The 21,088-nt window shown below is 47.4% G+C and overlaps 1 protein-coding gene across 1 annotated transcript in view; it reads right to left on the minus strand.

Moving 5' to 3' along the window:
* KCNN3 (potassium calcium-activated channel subfamily N member 3) overlaps positions 1-21,088 on the minus strand; it is a 97,696-nt gene that overhangs the window by 47,553 nt on the left and 29,055 nt on the right. Inside the window, exon 3 of the mRNA XM_081840982.1 lies at positions 8,475-8,893. Coding sequence (XP_081697108.1) covers positions 8,475-8,893 — 419 coding nt within the window. The remainder of the gene's footprint in view (positions 1-8,474; positions 8,894-21,088) is intronic.

A 21,088-nucleotide genomic window follows, 5' to 3' on the forward strand; every position in this document is an offset into this window, starting at 1 on the left:
TTTCCGTCTTGCAAGGCGTTCATCTTGCGGGGCACCACTGTATTATGAATGCCTTGGAAGGCTATATGGAAATAATATTTGACAGTAAAGTATGATTTGTAAATAGAAAAATGGAAAATGAGTTTTTAAAAAGGGGGTGGAATGCAGCTCTTGGGCATTGGAAAAGGTCCCCCCCCCCCCGCTGCTCTATATTAATAAGCAAATTCATTCCGCCAGCTGTATCCTCATGTAGCCAAAACAGCACTAGGTGCAAGAGAAACAGCAGCTGTTTGAGGAAAACCCCAAATTTTGCAATAGTACAAAAATGAAATTGGAAGGAATTATACAAGGAGGGGAACCCCCACCCACCCCCCAAAAAGCAAACCAATGAGGACTGAGCTTGTCCAGCAGGCACAGAAGACTGATGGATTCATAGGGGAATGAGAAGAGAAAAAATGGCAGTGATACGTGGCTGGCACCCTGGGCAGGAACGTTTCCTGCTGAAACATTTTGTTGCAGCACCCTCTGCCTTTCTACCCTTTAAAAATTAGGGGCAGCCAGAAAACTGGCCAGGATCCAAGCTACTTTTCCCCCAGTACAGTGGTACCTTGGGTTACATACGTTTCAGGTTACAGACTCCGCTAACCCAGAAATAGTGCTTCAGGTTAAGAACTTTGCTTCAGGATGAGAACAGAAATAGTGCTCCAGCGGCGCGGCGGCAGTGGGAGGCCCCATTAGCTAAAGTGGTGCTTCAGGTTAAGAACAGTTTCAGGTTAAGAACAGACCTCCGGAATGAATTAAGTACTTAACCTGAGGTACCACTGTACACCCTATTCACAAGCCCCTTCCCTATAAAGATACCAGCCCTCATGTTTTTGCACCAACAGCTGATTTTAAAGAGAACCGGAAGCTGCTTTTATACTGAGTATAGCTCCATACTGTCTACACTGACCAGCAGCAGCTCTCCAGAATTTCAGACGAAGGGCATTCCCAGCCCTACTTTGAGATTGCTGTACCTGTAACCAACCAACGCTCTACCGCTGAGCTACAGTCGTGCACCACACTGCGTCGGAGGACCGGTCCATCCAGCTCAGCATGGCCCGCACTGACTGGCAGCAGCTCCCCGGGGTTGCAAGCAGGGTTACCTAGCCCTACCAGGAGAGGCCATTGGGGACTGAAGCTGGGATCTCCTGCAGGATGAGCTCTGCTGCTAAGCCATGATTCTGTGAGTGAGTGGGGCAATGAACGGAGGGGGGGGGCTGTGCATGCTTGGTGGGGGCGCATAAGGAAATGTGGTGCCAGAGTGCCGGCCAGTGCCAGTCGCCTCCAGCAACTCAAAAGAGAGATCCCTTGAGCAGAACGGGGTTTTAAAAACCGATTGACACATGCCTTCTTGTCCCCGCCACATCCCTGCTCATTCCCCATTTTCTAAATCAGAGCTACTCTGGCAGGTGGCTATTCCTGGCTCTCTTCCCCGGTTGCCAGGGAGTCCTGCCTGCACCCCATGTGCGTGCTATCTGCCCCCCCCCCATTCCTCACGATTCTTCCCCGTGCAACTCCTGTACAAGGCTGTTTGTGAACACCAAGGCTCCATGTGTGTGCGAGAGAGAAAGTGAGAGAGTGTGTTTGTGCATCTCTCTAGCTGCACATTTATTCCAAACATGGGGTGCCAGTTCCCAGCTCCGTATCTGCTGAATAATGCCATAGCACAGCGGAAGGGTATTTTTAGTAGAGGAAAAACCGCAGGCAGGAAGGGGGGGTGGCTAACTAAACCCTCTCCCTCCTCCCTCACCTGTTCTTCCAGTGGTGGTTAACTTAACCCCTTCCCTCACATACACCCATTCAAGTGGTGGTTAACTTCACCCCATCCCTCATACACACCTCTCTGGGTAGTGGTTAACATAACCCTTCCCCCCCCCATTCTAGTGGTGATTATCTTAACCCCTTCCCCACCACCCCACCTGTTTTCTATGCCCTCCATCTCTCTATTTTCTTTTTTTAAAAAACACAGAACAACAGACAGTGACAATCAAAACAGAGGCCTCCTCAACTGAGCCAGCCTTGCCCTGTTTAGCAGCGCTTAGCAGATTCGTTAATTTGGGGTACCACAGCCATGGAAGGAAACCCCCTCCCTCCCTACTGCTCCCTCTTGCTGGGTGTGGGGAGGAAGAGGGGAGGACAACCAAGGAAACAAATAAGGCTGGGTGTCCAGAGAGCAGATGATATCTGCACTTGGCACCGGCAGCGAAATTTCTGTTCTGTTCCTTTGGGAGTTTTTTATTTGGTGGGGGGGGGAGTCTGGATGGAGGCCAGTTGTTGCTCTCATGTGAGCTGTTCCTGCTTTCGGTGAAAACATCTGGACCCTTGGCGTGCGCATGCATATTCTAACGCACATGCACACTGTCTCACTGTCGACCCCCGACAAACGGTTTCTCTCCACTCAGCTCCCAAGCACTGCGTTTGGTCCGTGTTGAGTGGGTGGGTGTTCCTTTCCAAGGAAAAAGCGCAAGGCTTCTGCATGCTAGACTCCTAGAGCTAGGCTGTCCGCACACCCCTTTGCAAAGAGGAAGAGATGAGGGTCAAGTTAAACACCACCCCTCCCCTACCACTGAACAGATCGACCTCTTGAAAGCAGAGAAACAGAGGTGGAAAGGGGTGTCTGTGTTTAGAATCATAGAATCATAGAATCATAGAGTTGGAAGAGACCACAAGGGCCATCGAGTCCAACCCCCTGCCAAGCAGGAAACACCATCAGAGCACTCCTGACATATGGTTATCAAGCCTCTGCTTAAAGACCTCCAAAGAAGGAGACTCCACCACACTCCTTGGCAGCAAATTCCACTGTCGAACACTGTTTAACTTGACCCTTTCCCTGCAGATGAATCTCCACCTGTGGTACAACATCTGCCTTGCGTGCAGAAGGTCTTTGCATGCAGAAAACCCCCCCAGCATTGTCACGTAGGGCTGGGAAGTGTCCCTGCCTGGAACCCTGGAGCAGGGATCAGCAACCCGCGGCTCCGGAGCTGCATGTGGCTCTTTTACACCTTTGCCGCGGCTCCGGGGCGGATACTAGCGAGGGGAGGAGGCGCATTATGCGTCCCGACACTCCCCACTGTGGCGGGCGCTGTACTGGCTGTGACGTCACATGGGGGCGGTGCGTGCATTAGTCACGCACTGTCCCGATGTCACCTTCCCGCCCGCCCGCCCGCTACATTGTAAGGGGCATGTACGCTGGTCACTGTTTTGAAGGGGAGTGAAGAACACACACACACACACACACACACACACAAAGGTAACTTGTTCATTTAACGTTTATTTCTATGAGGAGGAGTAATTCTGAGGGGTCAAACAAAGAAATAATTTTAAAAAGTGACAAAAAGGTTATTTTTATAATGACGAGTTTTGCGGCTCCCAGGTTTTTTTTCTTCGGAAACGGGTCCAAGTGGCTCTTTTTGTCTTAAAGGTTGCAGACCCCTGCCCTGGAGAGACGCTGCCAGTCAGTGTGAAGCATAAATGGACGTCCTAACAACAACAACAACAACAACAACAAGTGCCGATGAATTGCATCTGCAAAATGACTGTTGTGTTGATGTTGACCCTTAAAGGGCTTCTTAAGAACCTAGATCAGCTCTTCTGGATCAGGCCAATGGCCCATCTAGTCCCAGCATCAAGTTCTCCCATTGGCCAACCAGTTGCAAGCAGGACCTGAGGACAACACACACCCCACCTGCGATGCCCAGCATACCACTGCCTCTTACAGCACAGGTAGACATTATCCACTGGGGAGCCAGCTTGGTGTGGTGGTTACAGCATTGGACTAGAATCAAAGTTGGAAGAGACCCTAAGGATAATCTCATCCAACCCCCTGCAATGCAGGAATATGCAGCTGTCTCCTGCGGGGATCGAACCTGCAACCTCGACATTATCAGCACCACGCTCAAACCAACTAAGCTATCCAACCTGACTAGGACCTGGGAGACCAGGGTTCAAACCTTCATCTCATCCACAAAAGTTCACTGGGCACAACTTGAAGACAGTCCCTGGGTCCTCTCAGCCTAACCTACCTCAAAGGGTTGTCATGGAGATTAAATGAGAAGGGGGAGAGCCACGTAGGCACCTCAAGCTTTGGAGAAAAAAGGCAGGATACAGGATAGATAGATAGATAAATAGATAGATAGATAGATACAGTGGTACCTCAGGTTACATACGCTTCAGGTTACAGACTCCGCTAACCCAGAAATATTACCTCAGGTTAAGAACTTTGCTTCAGGATGAGAACAGAAATCGTGGTACCTCAGGTTAAGAACAGTTTCAGGTTAAGAACAGACCTCCGGAACGAATTAAGTACTTAACCTGAGGTACCACTGTAGATAGATAGATAGATAGATAGATAGATAGATGATATAGATGATAGATAGATGATAGATAGATAGACAGATGATATAGATGATAGATAGATGATAGAGAGAGAGAGAGAGAGAGAGAGAGATAGATGATAGATAGAATGTGGAGAATGAATCGTTTTTCTTCTTCTTCTTAAATGCACACACACGTGGAATTAGGGTGAACCGGATTACTCAGTGTGGAAGGCGAAGGGGGAGTAAAAGAAGCTGGCAGCTAGAGAATTGTTGGCATCTGGCGTTCCGCAGGGCACCCGCTGGCATCCTGCCAACCTCCCCCACCTTGGCAAAGATCCGCCGCTCGCTGAGTCTTTCATTCTTCTCTCCCTTCTCCATCCACTTCCCAGGGAGCCTGGCAACAGGGGTATATTCCACCCTCTAAGCCGCTCCCATCGCTTGCCAGGCACTAATGAGGTCGTGGGCGTTTGGGGTGGGGGCAAGGCTTAGTCAGTCCTTTCCCTTAATTATTATTTTTGCAGGAATGCCCACCAGTGGTGACTCTTCCCTGGCACCCAGCCTCGCAAACGGTTCGGAGACTGGCACACACAATCTCGCATCTTTGGGAGGTGGGTTTTTTTTTTTGCCTTCTTCAACTGCGGGTTGACTTTTGCCCGTGGCAACAGGTCTTTTTTGGTGGGTGGGTGGGTGGGTGAGGTTTTCTGGGGACAAGTGAAAAGAGCAGAAACGCAGTTGCCGCTTTAAACCAATCCCCTGTCAAAACGGGAACTGGGCTGGCGGCTGAAGGCGGGGGTCGCCTGTCTCGTGCTCCGCTCGCCAGAGGCCTCTCCTGCCAATCGGAGGTTCGTCCTGAGTCATCTGTCGCCGGGCAAAGCCACCTCTCTTTGTGGCAGAGGTTTTGTGACAGGAAGGTCTGGCCAACAAATGCTGCCCAGTTTTGGATGGGGAACCGATGGGCCCATGAGTTGTTGTTGGAGAAGAGGGGCTAAATCTGAATAAACACAAATGTCATTGGACTCCAACTCCCGCCAACCCCCAGCCAGCACTGACAAGGGTCAGGTATAATCAGAGTTGCAGTCTGAAAACATCTGCAGAACACCAGGTTGGCTACCCTTGACCTGAGTTGACTGACAGCGGCTCTCCAGAGCTTTCCCAAACAGGAGTCTTTTCCAGCCCAATCTGGGAATGCTGAGCATTGGACATGGGACCAGCTTGAACCACTCTCAATTCCAACCTGATAATTGCCACCTGGCCAGATTTTAACTTGTCTGAATTAATTTTAAGATGTATTTTAATTACTGTATTTTTCGCGCTATAAGACGCACCAGACCACAAGACGCACCTAGTTTTTGGAGGAGGAAAACAAGAAAAAAAATATTCTGATTCTCAGAAGCCAGAACAGCAAGAGGGGTCGCTGCGCAGTGAAAGCAGCAATCCCTCTTGCTGTTCTGGCTTCTGGGATAGCTGCGCAGTCTGCATTCGCTCCATAAGACGCACACACATTTCCCCTTACTTTTAGGAGGGAAAAAGTGAGTCTTATAGAGCAAAAAATACGGTAATTGATGTCTCTTTTTATGCATATTGTGTTGTTTTTATGATGTTAGCTACTCGAAGCATGGCTCGGCCAGGGACGTTGGGAAACAGATATATTATTATTATTATTATTATTATTATTATTATTATTTCCACAATGGTTGTGCTCTGCCTCCACGGTCAGAGGCAGCCGTGCTTCTGAATAAGGAAAAAAGGTAAAGGTCCAGTCAAAGGCGACTATGGGGTTGCGGCGCTCATCTCGCTTTCAGGCCGAGGGAGCCGGCGTTTGTCCACAGACAGCTTTCCGGGTCATGTGGCCAGCATGATTAAGCCGCTTCTGGTGCAACGGGACACCGTGACGGAAGCCAGAGCATACGGAAATGCCGTTTACCTTCCCACCGGAGCGGTACCTATCGATCTACTTGCACTGGCGTGCTTTCGAACTGCTAGGTTGGCAGGAGCTGGGACAGAGCGACAGGAGCTCACTTCGTCCTGGGGATTCGAACTGCTGACCTTCCAATTGGCAAGCCCAAGAAGCTAGTGGAAGCCAAAGAAGCGCAGAGTGCTATTGCATTTGGGTCCTGCTTGCATGTTTCCCTCAGGCATGTGTTTCGCCACCGTGAGAACAGTGGACTAGATGGGCTTTAGTTATTCTTAGGTTCTTCGGCCTGCAAGTGCTCTACCCATGAACCACAGCTCTTCCCTTCCGTGCCCTTATCCCTTTGTGAGTGGCAAAACCCCCCAGCAGTACTTATGCAAAGCAACAAAACAAAAGGAGTGCACAAATGCTGCCTTTTTGTAGTTTATTTAATGCTGGGTGGCAGAGCTACACGCTGGCACACACAGAACCGTATCACTAAAACACTGGTACTAGTCATGGCTTCCTCCAAAGAATCCTGGGAACTGTGCTGAGTGCCTAAAAGTGCCGAGAGTTGTTAGGCGAGCTGCGTATTCCCCTCACAGAATTACAATTCGCAGTGGTTTAACAATCAGGCCTTCCTCCCAGAGAACTCTGGGAACTGTAGCTCTGGGACAGGAGTACGGCTCTCCTGACAACTCGCAACCTCCTTAACAAACTACAACTCCCAGGATTCTACAGGAAAAGCCACGACAAAGTGGTATCATAAGAGTTTCAAATGCCTAGGGCAGGCGAGTAAGACCCCCCATGGGCACTGCACATTTAAAGCAGTATCGTACTACTTTGAACAATCATGGCTTCACCAAAAGCACCATGCGAGCTGTTGTTTGTCAAGGGAGAGTTCGGAGGCCCCTTATCCCACACACACCCGAGCTACAATTCCCAGAGTTCCCTGGGAAGGATGATGGATGGTTAAAACCACTCTAGGAACTGCAGATCCGTGAAGGTGTTATGTACTGAAGTTCTCATCCTGGGCCAGCAGGGGGATACTGTAGATAGTTATGCAAATGAAGGATCGAAAGTGACGTTCAGTGATTGGATAGTTTTAGAAAGTTGCTACAGTAATGTTGTACTGGAGCTCTATATAAGCAGGCTGATTGAGCACTTCAGCTCAGTTCTGTTCTGGCCTCTGAATAAACAAGAGCTGTTTGAAGAATCACTGTGTCGTCTGATATGTTCACCCACAACTTAACAGAAGGGAATAAGGAACTCTCAGCACCCTTAACAAATGGCAGTTCCCAAAAATCCTTGTGGGGAAACAATGGCTGTCAACGTGCTTGAACTGTATGGTGCAGAATGGCCCAGGTTGCAGAGGAATGATTTGCTCTCATTCCTGAGCCCACCAACATCCATCTTTTAGTTCATAGAAGAATCTCTCCCCTCCCCACACAAATATAGGCCCTTGGCTCCCAGATGCCTATGGCAGGAGTGGTTGCACCTATAGGCCTCCAGATTTCACTGGACTCCGACTCCCATCAGCCCCAGAGAGCACAGACAATAGACGGGGTAATGAGAGTTGTAGTTCAAGGAATATTCTTGGATCCCAACTCCCATAGTCCCAGACAACACGGCCAATAGACAGGGGTGATGGGAGTTGTAGTTCATTGAATATTCCTGGATCCCAACTCCCATCTGCCCCAGACAGCACGGCCAATAGACAGGGATGATGGGAGTTGTAGTTCATTGAATATTCCTGGATCCCAGGTCCCATCAGCCCCAGGCAGCACGGCCAATAGACAGGGATGATGGGAGTTGTAGTACAACGAATATTCCTGGATCCCAGGTCCCATCAGCCCCAGGCAGCATGGCCAATAGACAGGGATGATGGGAGTTGTAGTTCATTGAATATTCCTGGATCCCAGGTCCCATCAGCCCCAGGCAGCACGGCCAATAGACAGGGATGATGGGAGTTGTAGTACAACGAATATTCCTGGATCCCAGGTCCCATCAGCCCCAGGCAGCAAGGCCAATAGACAGGGATGATGGGAGTTGTAGTACAACGAATATTCCTGGATCCCAGGTCCCATCAGCCCCAGGCAGCACGGCCAATAGACAGGGATGATGGGAGTTGCAGTACAACGAATATTCCTGGATCCCAACTCCCATCAGCCCCCAGCTGGACACACCCAAGAGGCACCTCCCTACGGCACGTCCCCTGCGTCTCCGTGCGCGACTCGCGAGCTCACCTCTCACACACACGCACCGTCCAGGCAGCAATGATCCACAAGGAGATGCTGAAGACCAGGAGGACAGTCCCGGGGCAGATGGTCATGAGGGTCTTCATGACAAAGCGGGTGTTGAAGTTGATCTTGTTGAGGGCCCCGATGCTGCGGGACGAAGCGTCCGTGAAGAGTTTGCTGTGCAAGAGCATGACCCGGGCGATCAAGTAGAGACGCAGGAACATGGGGATGGAGAGGATAATGTCTACGTCCGCCTCCGCCCGCGAAGGCGTGTAGGAGAAGGCCAGCCGGGCCGTCCAAAAAAACTTGTACTCCCCGGGGATGGGGTGAATGGCGCACACCAGCATCTCCAGGCTGATGTAGAGGATACGTTCGTAGGTCATGGCGATCCGCCAGTCGTCGGCACCATTGTCAATCACGAAGAGCTGGCGGGGAGGGGGAGGGAAGGGAGAAAACGGCAAGGGTTAGAAGAGATGGGGCTGGCAGCAGAATGTTGTCACAGTGTGGGGCATTCCTGTAAAAGGATGTCTGCCAGTCACCCAGCCGTGCCCCACTCCACGATACTCCATTCCGTCCTGCCCCAGTTTCTCCCCAGCAGATGCTTATCATTCAATGGACATTGAGAATGATGAATCTTCACTGAGTTAAGGATTTTTTTTCACGAAAAGTTTTTTCCTCTCTCTCTCTCTGGTTCTTCTGGGGATTCCCTCAAGATGTGCCAACACCTCCCTTTTGTGAGTGGATAGGTTCAAGCAGTGGTGTTTTTTCAGGGGGGGCGGGTATGCAGGGGTAAGCATTCCCTTCTAAACATTTGGGAATCTTTGTACTTTTGTCCATTTGCTGTATTTATTTCTCCCAATTTGAACTATAAAATGGTGATTTTCTTGAGTCAAAATGAGAATATCCCTAAACATTTTTTAAGAAAAAAAGCACGGGGGTCAAGCATAAGTGACCTTAACTTAGGGCTATACTGGATAATTATTGTTATTGTTATTTACACCATTTCTATACTGCCCCACATATACATATATATACATTCTTTTGGTGTCCTCGGGTGTCTTCCCGTGTAAAAGTTGGGGTGTCTAGGCGACGTTTCGACGAGGTCTCACTCGTCATCTTCAGGCTGGTGCTTTCGGCTTCTTGTTACTGGAACAGAGCTGGATCTCAGTGTTTGAGTTCCTATAAATACTGTAGAGGGGGTGTGGTGTATAGCCTCCAATGTTCTGGGCAGAGAGGAAGTTCCCAGGCTAGTGTGCCTTTTCTTCTTTTGTTCCTTAATTACTTGAGAGATATCTTGAGTGATTTCTTGAGTGATATCCTGAGTACCACTTAGGTGGGTCATTAGGTGTGGATTAGTTGTTAAAGTCTTTGTGTCTTGACCTCTTGAACTTTGTGAAGAGTTTTCCTGAGAAGATGGCTGTACTGTACTTTGTTGTGCTCTGGCTTGGCTTCGTGTATAGGGGCGAGCTGTGGTTTTGTGGCTTGTGTCAGCCAGGTCTGTGTAGGTGGCACCTACACACATGGTGGCACCTCCGGATGCTGCACCCCCCTGCAATCCCTACACAGACCTGGCTGACACAAGCCACAAAACCACAGCTCGCCCCTATACACGAAGCCAAGCCAGAGCACAACAAAGTACAGTACAGCCATCTTCTCAGGAAAACTCTTCACAAAGTTCAAGAGGTCAAGACACAAAGACTTTAACAACTAATCCACACCTAATGACCCACCTAAGTGGTACTCAGGATATCACTCAAGAAATCACTCAAGATATCTCTCAAGTAATTAAGGAACAAAAGAAGAAAAGGCACACTAGCCTGGGAACTTCCTCTCTGCCCAGAACATTGGAGGCTATACACCACACCCCCTCTACAGTATTTATAGGAACTCAAACACTGAGATCCAGCTCTGTTCCAGTAACAAGAAGCCGAAAGCACCAGCCTGAAGATGACGAGTGAGACCTCGTCGAAACGTCGCCTAGACACCCCAACTTTTACACGGGAAGACACCCGAGGACACCAAAACCTGCATTCCTGTACCCGTGAAAATCTACGAAAGCAAATATATACATTCATATATATATGTATATATGTGGGTGGGTGTAGGTGTGTATGTATATGTATAAGTATGTATGTATGTATGTATGTATGTATGTATATGCATATAAAGGTAAAGGTAAAGGTACCCCTGCCCGTACAGGCCAGTCTTGACAGACTCTAGGGTTGTGCGCTCATCTCACTCTATAGGCCGGGAGCCAGCGCTGTCCGCAGACACATCTGGGTCACGTGGCCAGCGTGACAAGCTGCATCTGGCGAGCCAGCGCAGCACACGGAAACGCTGTTTACCTTCCCGCTGGTAAGCGGTCCCTATTTATCTACTTGCACCCAGGGGTGCTTTCGAACTGCTAGGTTGGCAGGCGCTGGGACCGAGCAACGGGAGCGCACCCCGCCGCGGGGATTCGAACCGCCGACCTGACGATCAGCAAGTCCTAGGCGCTGAGGCTTTTACCCACAGCGCCACCCGCGTCCCGTATATGTATATATGTACACACACAAACACACACACACACACAGCTTTTTTTTCTTTAAAAATGTTTAGCAGTACTCTCATTTTCCTACTCATATTGAAATACTGCCCCTCAATGAGGCCAAACTTAGATTCACAAAATGTTTAGGGGCATGTGTACCCCCAGAAAAAAGCAGTGTGTGTGTGTGTGTGTGTGTGTAATTCTAAGCAACAACAGACAACTGAAACAACAAGTATTAAAAGTTGCACAGTTAGCTTATAAAAATGTTACATTAATACAAAATTACTAATAAATATAAACCAATATTCTGGCTGTCACTCATAGTCCCCCCCCATCTACCCCCCCCACCCGCTCTCCACAGAACCCTCAAGACTGCCCATAGCTATGTCCCATTCATCAGGCAGCCGCACAGTCCACACCCAGTCCTAAGTACCAAAGTTTGGCGTGTTTCCTAGAGGATACTGAAGAAGATGGAAAGAAAAGACACCCTTTCCAACTCACAGCTCTCTCTCCGGCCTCTGCCCCCTTCTTCTTCACCTCAACAGTCTCTACTTGTCCATTTCCTGGAGACATGGGGCCGGAGGACCAGTGTGAGAAACAGGATACAAGGCCAGAGACGGCGGTGGCTCGATTCAAGTAGGCTCTTAGACAACCTTTGTCCCCACAGAGCAGGGAGGATAACCGCTGGCCAAAAAGGTGGAGATCTTCCATTGTGTGTATAGGAAACCAATACTTAATTACAACCTGCATTTCTCACAGATAATTTCTCACAGTTAATACACCTGCAGGAAATATTCCCCATTGGGGAAGGGGGAGAGTCGAGATTTCCTGCAGGTATATTAATGGGATTGTGTGTGAGAAATGCAGACTATTATTTCCCACCCTCCACCACCGATCGTGACCAAGAGGTGCATCTGGGCTCCCCCCTTGGAAAGTTTTCATGCCTGCCTATCTGCAAGTCAGCTGTAGTCTATTTAAAGGGAGCCAGGGGCCTTGGGCCAACCGCCAGCCAGCAACTCGGCCCTTCCTGCCTGGGGCTCCATTACATACACACAGAAACCCACAGAGGGGGGAAATGCCATTGATCTCTCTTGACATCCGTCCTCCCTCTGCCCCAAACAACAACAGAATAGATCTATTTCTCGGAGACGGGCTCTCTCCTACCCCACCCAACAACATGTGAGCGTTGCCACCGGGTTTCCATGGCAACCCCATCCTAAGTCCAGAGGTACCTAATTAATCTTCCCAGATGCTAAGTTGGCAGCAGGGGAAGAGAGAGCAGAGTGGAAGGCCACATCTACAACATTCATTTAAAGCACTATGATACCTCTTTAAAGACTCATGGCTTCCCCCAAAGGATTCTGGGAGCTGTAGTTTAAGGGTGCCGAGAAATGTTTAGGGACCCCCCCGTTCCGTTCCTCTCCTAAAGCTATAGTCCCCAGAGAGGTTAAATCATAGATCTTCTCTTCATCCCAGATAACTCTGGGAATTAGGACTCTCCTAATCTGAATGAGAGGGACATGGGTGGCGCTGTGGATTAAACCACAGAGCCTATGGCTTGCCGATCAGAAGGTCGGTGGTTCGAATCCCCACGACGGGGTGAGCTCCCATTGCTCAGTCCCTGCTCCTGCCACCCTAGCAGTTCGAAAGCACGTCAAAGTGCAAGTAGATAAATAGGTACTGCTCCGGCGGGAAGGTAAACAGCGTTTCCGTGCGCTGCTCTGGTTCGCCAGAAGCGGTTTAGTCATGCTGGCCACATGACCCGGAAGCTGTACGCCGGCTCCCTAGGCCAATAAAGCAAGATGAGCGCCGCAACCCCAGAGTCGGCCACGACTGGACCTAATGGTCAGGGGTCCCTTTACCTTTTTTAACCTGAATGAACGCCAATTCCCAGAATTCTCTGGGGGCAGCCATGGCTGTTAAAGGTGCGGAAAGTTGTCAGGAGGCCCCAATAGGCCCCATCACAGAGCTATCGCTTCCATAATTGTTTAACAATTAGTCCCTCTTCACAGAGAACTCTGGGAAATGTAGTTCTGGGAGAGGAACGGGGCTTTTCTAACGCCTCTCTGCAAGCGTAATGAAAGGCAGCTCCCAGAATTCTCTGGGGGAAACCATGACTGTTTACATTAGCATTACAGTGCTTTTAAAGTGTTTGGAGCAAATGTTGAATTATACATATTTTCTGGTTAGGTTAAAAGTTGCCTTCCAGGAAGGCCAGATACAGCTAGGCCCTCTCTCAAGGGTCGCTAAGGCTTTCTTCCTGAGCTGTGAGCTGCCTTCCACCCCACCAGTCACTACTGGCTCAAACTAAACAAGGGAGTCTCCGGACCTCAAATTCAGACTCATACAACAATAAATAATTTTTAGAACTTTCTGGACTCCTTTACGCTTGTTTATGAAAAGACTACCTAAGACATCTAGCTGCTGGAGATGTCACAGGAATAATGCTTCTCTAAAACATACCGTATTTTTCGCTCTATAAGACGCACCAGACCACAAGACACACCTAGTTTTTGGAGGAGGAAAACAAGAAAAAAAATATTCTGAATCTCAGAAGCCAGAACAGCAAGAGGGGTCGTTGCTCAGTGAAAGCAGCAATCCCTCTTGCTGTTCTGGCTTCTGGGATAGCTGCGCAGCCTGCATTCGCTCCATAAGATGCACACACATTTCCCCTTACTGTTTAGGAGGGAAAAAGTGAGTCTTATAGAGCAAAAAATACGGTATGTTTTTGCAATGTCCCATATTGTTAAATGTTTGACGGAAGGTAATAGAAACGATCAACACGACCTGTACGGAATAATCTTAAATTTGTCAGGAAAACATCCTTTCGAATTATACACCCAATACATGGAACCTAAACAAAGGGACAATATGAATGGACTCTTCTTACTACGGCAAAAAGACAGGTATTGAAGAACAGGGAAAATAAAAAATATAGCTCCCTTGTACAAATGGATTGAAGGTATGTACAAACTCACTACACATGAACAAGTTGCGGACAAACGTAGACTTTCCATGGACAAATTCAGAGATAAATACCATATTAGGTTAAGGTCTGCTTAACTATGATAACATTTCTTTTGGTAATGTATATATTCACCTTTCTCTGTGTGGGTTAAGTTAAGATTTACCTGTGAAAAAGGACTTTGTATTACACTACTCTTTCCCCTCTCCACTCCATATTTGTTTAGATTAAAGGTAAAGGTAAAGGTAAAGGGACCCCTGACCATTAGGTCCAGTCATGACCGACTCTGGGGTCGCGACGCTCATCTTGCTTTATTGGCCGAGGGAGCCGGTGTACAGCTTCCGGGTCTTGTGCCCAGCATGACTAAGCCGCTTCTGGCGAAGCAGAGCAGCGCACGGAAACGCCGTTTACCTTCCCGCCAGAGTGGTACCTATTTATCTACTTGCACTTGGATGTGCTTTCAAACAGCTAGGTTGGCAGGATTTGTTTAGATTACAGTGGTGCCTCGCAAGACGAAAAGAATCCGTTTCGCGAGTCTCTTCGTCTAGCGGTTTTTTCGTCTTGCGAAGCAAGCCCATTGATGGCTTAGCGGATTAGCGCTGTTAGCGGTTTAGCAGCTTTTAGTGGATAAGCGGCTTAGCGGCTTAGAAAAAGGGGGGAAAGGGGGAAAAAACCGCAGGAACTCGCAAGTCATTTTCGTCTTGCGAAGCAAGCCCATAGGAAATTCGTTTTGCGAAGCACCTCCAAAACGGAAAACTCTTTCGTCTAGCGAGCTTTCCGTCTTGCGAGGCATTCATCTTGCGGGGCACCACTGTAGTTTGGTTTTATATTTTATGAGGTCTTTTTGAAAATCTTCTTAAGGGGGGAAGGTGATAATAAACAACAACAACAACAACAACAACAAGAGGAGAGGAGGGACTACCAAATGCATCTTACTCAATATCACCCACCTGCCCCCAAAGCATAATGGAAGCCAGTCAGATCAAGGACAATTGGGCATCCTCATGCCCACACCAACAACCTTTCCCCTCCTCTCTCGTTGCATAAATAAAGCAAGCATAAATAAATAAATACACACCACGCTCCATGCCAGAAGCTTAAATGCCTGGCTTTCCCAACCACAAACACTCCCTTTTTAAGTCTCTCTTGGGGCTGTGGTGGGATTGCATTGCAATTCAGAGAGGAAACCCATTTGGAATTGCCCAGAGTGAAATGCTAATTAATGAAAGAGCGGGGGGGGGGGGGGGAATGCTGTCATGCATGGCAAGGATTCCCTTGTATGTTAAAGGAGCTTTAACTCAGGCAGGTGTTAACTCCAGAATCCGCCACTCATTGCCAGGGACAGCTCACCCCAGAAATATTTGCCGCTAAGTAGCAGTTACTGAAAATGACAAGTAGAGAGAACACTATCGCACTCAGATCAACAGGATGCTGGACTAGACGGGCCTCTGGCCTGACATTATCAAGGAAATATCAGAGAATTGTAGAGTCAGACGAAACCCCCAGAAATGCAGGAATCTTTTGCCCAACACATGATCCAGCAGGGCTCTTTCGATGTTCTTAACGTTTGAATTTGAATTGAATTCATTACGGTCCCAGACCAGACTCACATACAATACTAAACAAATCAGAAACACAATAAATTTAAGTTTTAAGTTATCAATCAATATAACGATAAACAATACAGTTATGGCAGCAGGTAAAATATGGTTTAAGTCTTAATCTCTACAATATTCTCTGTAATTTGCTTCTAAGACCTTAGTCTTTATAATAGCACAGCTTGTTCTCTAATGTTTATACTAAATCTAATGGGTGGGAGGAGAGGGTCCTGATCCCACACACTTTACATGCAGCGCTGAAGTAGGGGGCACCCAACAAATAGTTCTGGGGTTGAACTTCAGTTTCAGCTTTGGCCCAAATTAAATCCTGCATCCTCTGACTGAGGCTCAGGGCTCCTATTTTTGCCCGCCCCCCTTCTGCTAGGAGCCAAAACTAAACCCAGACTAACCCTACCTTATGACAAACAAACCCAGTCACCAAACCACCCACTTGACTTTTATTCATTTATCGTGGTACCTCCGTTTACGAACAGTCCTGTTTACAAACTATTCGGTTTACGAACACCGCAAAACTGGAAAGTAGTGTCCCAGTTTGCAAAATTTACCTTTGTCTACAAACGGAAGCCGAACAGTGGAAGGGCACGGGTGGTGGGAGGCCTCATTAGGGAAAGCGTGTCTCGGTTTAAGAACGGATTTGGTTTAAGAACGGACTTCAGGAACAGATTAAGTTCTTAAACCAAGGTTTTATTTCATAAAATTAATATGCCAATTGATTGTGTGTGTTGTTGTTTTTTATTTTAAAAAAACCCAAAGTGGTATACAATCAATGTTATACAATGAAATTATCTGTAAACATTTAAAAACAACAATTGAAAACCCTTTTTAAAAGTTAAAGTCAACGATGAGCTAAAAACCAGATGAAAACCTCTATCTCCATGCTCTATGTGTCTGGATGGGCTTTTGCAATATATTTTTTTTAAAAAAAAAATGCTTTTAGTAGGTGCCAGAAAGAATACAGCCTGGTGTCAACAGGCAGGGAGTTCCAAAGTGCAGGTGCAGCCACACTAAAAGATCAACTGCTTACAAACGTGGAACACATCCCTTGCATGAGCAAAACGGGACTTTGGAGAAGCAAAAGGCTGTATTTAATTCTCCTAAGCTTTGGTGAGATTAAGCTCAGCCTAACGACGAAGTAATTTTGTATTGTTATGTATTTTGTGTTTTTGTATTGTGATTTTAGTGATGTATGGAAGTGAGAGCTGGACCATCAAGAAGGCTGATCGCCGAAGAATGGATGCTTTGAATTATGGTGCTGGAGGAGACTCTTGAGAGTCCCATGGAGTGCAAGAAGATCAAACCTATCCATTCTGAAGGAAATCAGCCCTGAGTGCTCACTGGAAGGACAGATCGTGAAGCTGAGGCTCCAATACTTTGGCCACCTCATGAGAAGAGAAGACTCCCTGGAAAAGACCCTGATGTTGGGAAAGGTGGAGGGCACAAGGAGAAGGGGACGACAGAGGACGAGATGGTTGGACAGTGTTCTCGAAGCTACCAGCATGAGTTTGACCAGACTGCAGGAGGCAGTGGAAGACAGGAGTGCCTGGCGTGCTCTGGTCCAGGGGGTCACGAAGAGTCGGACACGACTAAACAACAACAACAACATAGTGATTTTACGTTGTGAACTGCCCTGAGACCTGTGGGTATACAAATTTAATCAGCAGCAGCACCAGCAACAACACCAGTTCTGCAGTCCAGCAAGCATAGATGAGGTTAGGCAACCTTGCAGACTTTTAATGACCCACCTCCTTTCCAAAGCTAATCCTTGGCTTTGTGCAAAGCCCAGAGCCTGGAAACACACAGCCTCCTAGCCCAGCCCTTGAAGACAGATAAAAGTAACTGTCTGAGCAGGATTCACGGAAGTTGGCAAAGAAGACAAGATGAAATTGCTTCTCGCAGTGGACATCTGTCACCAGAAACTTCCCTAGAGCAAACTAACACATCTTAAAAGGTAGCACAGTTCACACGTAGGAAGCTGCCCTTATAATTTCCGCAGACCCTTGGGCCCACCTAGCTTCCCCCCAATATAATCTTTATTAGTTTTACAAATTTCATATTACGTATACATATTCTATTACATTTTACATTTGTACTTGCTCCTAAGAGCTGACTTCCCTCCTTCCTTCTTCTCACTTCTTTATATCGCCTCTAAGTTTTTCACATTGTCTTTATCCATTTAATATATTGTTATTCTCCTTCCACATTTGTCCATAAAATGTCTGTAGATGAATAAATCCTTCTATATATACAATTCTTATTGTCTATCTACATATCATTTGAACTATTGTTTATTTTGATCGCATTGTACATTTTACTTCTTATTGTTGTTATTTTTCCAGTACAGTGGTACCTCGGGTTAAGTACTTAATTCGTTCCGGAGGTCCGTTCTTAACCTGAAACTGTTCTTAACCTGAAGCACCACTTTAGCTAATGGGGCCTCCAGCTGCTGCTGCTGCGCTGCCAGAGCACGATTTCTGTTCTTATCCTGAAGCAAAGTTCTTAACCTGAAGCACTATTTCTAGGTTAGCGGAGTCTGTAACCTGAAGCGTATGTAACCCGAGGTACCACTGTATTTCTGAGTATTCCATTACCTTCTGTTGCCAATCTTACACTTCCTTGGCCCACCTAGCTTAGTGTTGTCTATACAGCGGTTCCTCGGGTTACATAGGCTTCAGGTTACATACACTTCAGTTTACAGACTCCACTAACTCAGAAATAGTGCTTCAGGTTAAGAACTTTGCTTCAGGATGAGAACAGAAATTGTGCTCCGGCGGCGTAGCAACAGCAGGAGGCCCCCATTAGCTAAAGTGGTGCTTCAGGTTAAGAACAGTTTCAGGTTAAGAACGGACCTCTGGAACGAATTAAGTGCTTAACCCGAGGTACCACTGTACTGACAGGCAGAGGCTCCTCATCATTTCAGGCAGGGGACATTCCCAGACGTCCCTGGAGATTGAACCCGGAGCCTTCTGCATGCAAGGCAGATCCTCTACCACTGAGCTATACCCATTCTGCAACAATAAAAAGATCTGGAGAAGGGAAAACTCGTTTGCAGGTGGGGAGAAACCAAATGAGCACAGAATGCTAAATGCTGGGGAGGTCAAGAGTGGAAAACCAGGGAGAGAAGGAACAGAGCTGCTGAACAGAACGCAGCAACATTTTGTTGCAGGCTTGTAAATACACAACCATTCATTCCCCCCTCCCAGCCTTCCCATATTTCCTCCACCAACTTTCTATGCCAACCCGCAATAATTTCAGGTTCGGGAACACGAGCTGCATCGCGACGCCATGGGCGTTTTTGCAGAGTGCCAGAATGCAATCACCTGTCTGAACTGGAACAAGGCTCTCTTGCCTCCTCTCCCCCAGAGGCCTGACCTTTACCTGAGACACATCAATAACATCTGCATCACCTGGAGCCAAGCAGGGAGGGGCCCCTGGGGAGAAATTCCACCTGCATTTCGGCAACCTCCACACCATCCACAAAAGCCTGGACCAGTCTACAAAGGAGGTTCCTTTTTGATAGCACAGAGCATTGATGCAATGGCCGTATAAAAACACATTAAAAAAAAATACCACCAGTGTTCACACATTATCTACAGCAGACAGAAGCTCAAGTGATCTACACCAGATCAGCGAGAAGGTCTTCCGACTTCCAAGCGTCTAACCCAGTGTTCCCCAAACTTGGGTCTCCAGCTGTTTTTTCAGACTACAATTCCCATCATCCCTGACCACTGGTCTTGCTAGCTAGGGATGATGGGAGTTGTAGTCCAAAAACAGCTTGGAACCCATAGAAATAGAAGTTACTTTCTGAAAATACTACTATACAATAAAGGTAGTAGAATGATTTTTTTATTTAAAAATCCCCCTTGCTCACCAAAAAGCAAATCTGAAAACTTTACAAAGAGGCTCAGGCATGCCTCTTTCTGTGCAGGAGCTAAACACCAGGCACTGTTTTAAAAAACTTGTGTTACAAAGGTATGGCATGTCTACTCAGAAGTCTCTTAATGGGGCCTACTCCCAGGTAAGCAGGTACAGGATGGCAACCTAGGCTTTGGTTGGCATGGGGGGAAACAGGGCTCTTGTGCTGTATAGCAGGCAGAAATTCAACAGGTTAAGTCTCTTCTGGTACAATTATGGGAAGTCACGCCAGGATCCTCCTGTTTAATGCTCTGTTGGTTTTGCTGTGTATTTTCCTTGTACAGTGGTACCTCAGGTAAATACTTAATTCGTTCCGGAGGTCCGTACTTAACCTGAAACTGTTCTTAACCTGAAGCACCACTTTAGCTAATGGGGTCTCCTGCTGCCGCCGCGCCGCCAGAGCACGATTTCTGTTCTCATCCTGAAGCAAAGTTCTTAACCTGAATCACTATTTCTGGGTTAGCGGAGTCTGTAACCTGAAGCGTATGTAACCTGAAGCATATGTAACCTGAGGTACCACTGTATTCCTTTTTATTCCATAAAGACGGTTAAAGAATTTGCCAGCCAGCATTGAGTTATGCCTTTTCATTTGTGGCTATGCATATTATAGCTGGCTGCAGTAATTCAAAATGATTCCTGGGTTCAGGGGGAAAAAATGTTTTCTAACCTACAGCAGCAGCACACCAGTGACAGGTGATATAACAACCAAGATGGAGCAGTGCTGAGAAAAGAAGAAAGGGTTTCAAACATGTTCATTTATGAACAACAACAACAAATGAATAGATTATCTCCCCCCAACAACTTTACGTTCCTCTGCTCTTTTCTGCTCTTTCGGTGGAAGGGCAGCCATTTTGCATGTGAGTCTCACCCCCGGCCTGATCTAGAAGGGCTCTTCTTATCTTTGTATGTTCTCTGACTGCCCGCAGTTCTTCCCCCAGCATCCACTATTCAGAGGTAGACTGCCTCTGAATGGGGAGGGTCCATTCAGAATTCACTCTGGAATTCACCCCTGCAAGATAAATAATGGCGAACAAGTTGGATAGCTTTGGAGAAGTTTATGAGTTTATGGAAGAAGAGACTATGTTCTCCCCCAGCCTGCCTCTGAATAGCAGCAGCTGGGAATTGAAGGGAGAGTTGCTGTTGCACTTGGATCTTGTCGTTGTTGTTGTTGATGATGATGATGATGTCCCAGGGCAGGTTACAACAATTAGATGGATATTACAAAAAAAAGACAACAAATGATCAAGGGGATGAAACAGCTCCCCTAGGAGGAAAGATTGCAGCACTTGGAATTTATTAGTTTTAGATAGATAATCTGAGAGAGAGGTGACACAAAAGCAATTTATGCTAATATGCATGGCGTCGAGAAAGGGGATGGGTTTTCTCCCTCTTTCATAACCCTGGAACATGGGGAAATTCCTTCCAATAGCACCTTAGAGACCAACTAAGTTTGTTATTGGTATGAGCTTTCGTGTGCATGCACACTTCTTCAGATAAAGCTCATACAGTAACAAACTTAGCTGGTCTCTAAGGTGGGATGCAGGTGGCGCTGTGGGTTAAACCACAGAGCCTAGGACTTGCCGATCAGAAGGTTGGC

Source organism: Podarcis erhardii (assembly GCF_964252035.2).
Source record: "Podarcis erhardii genome assembly, chromosome: 15".
In the NCBI taxonomy this organism is placed as follows: Eukaryota; Metazoa; Chordata; class Lepidosauria; order Squamata; family Lacertidae; genus Podarcis; species Podarcis erhardii.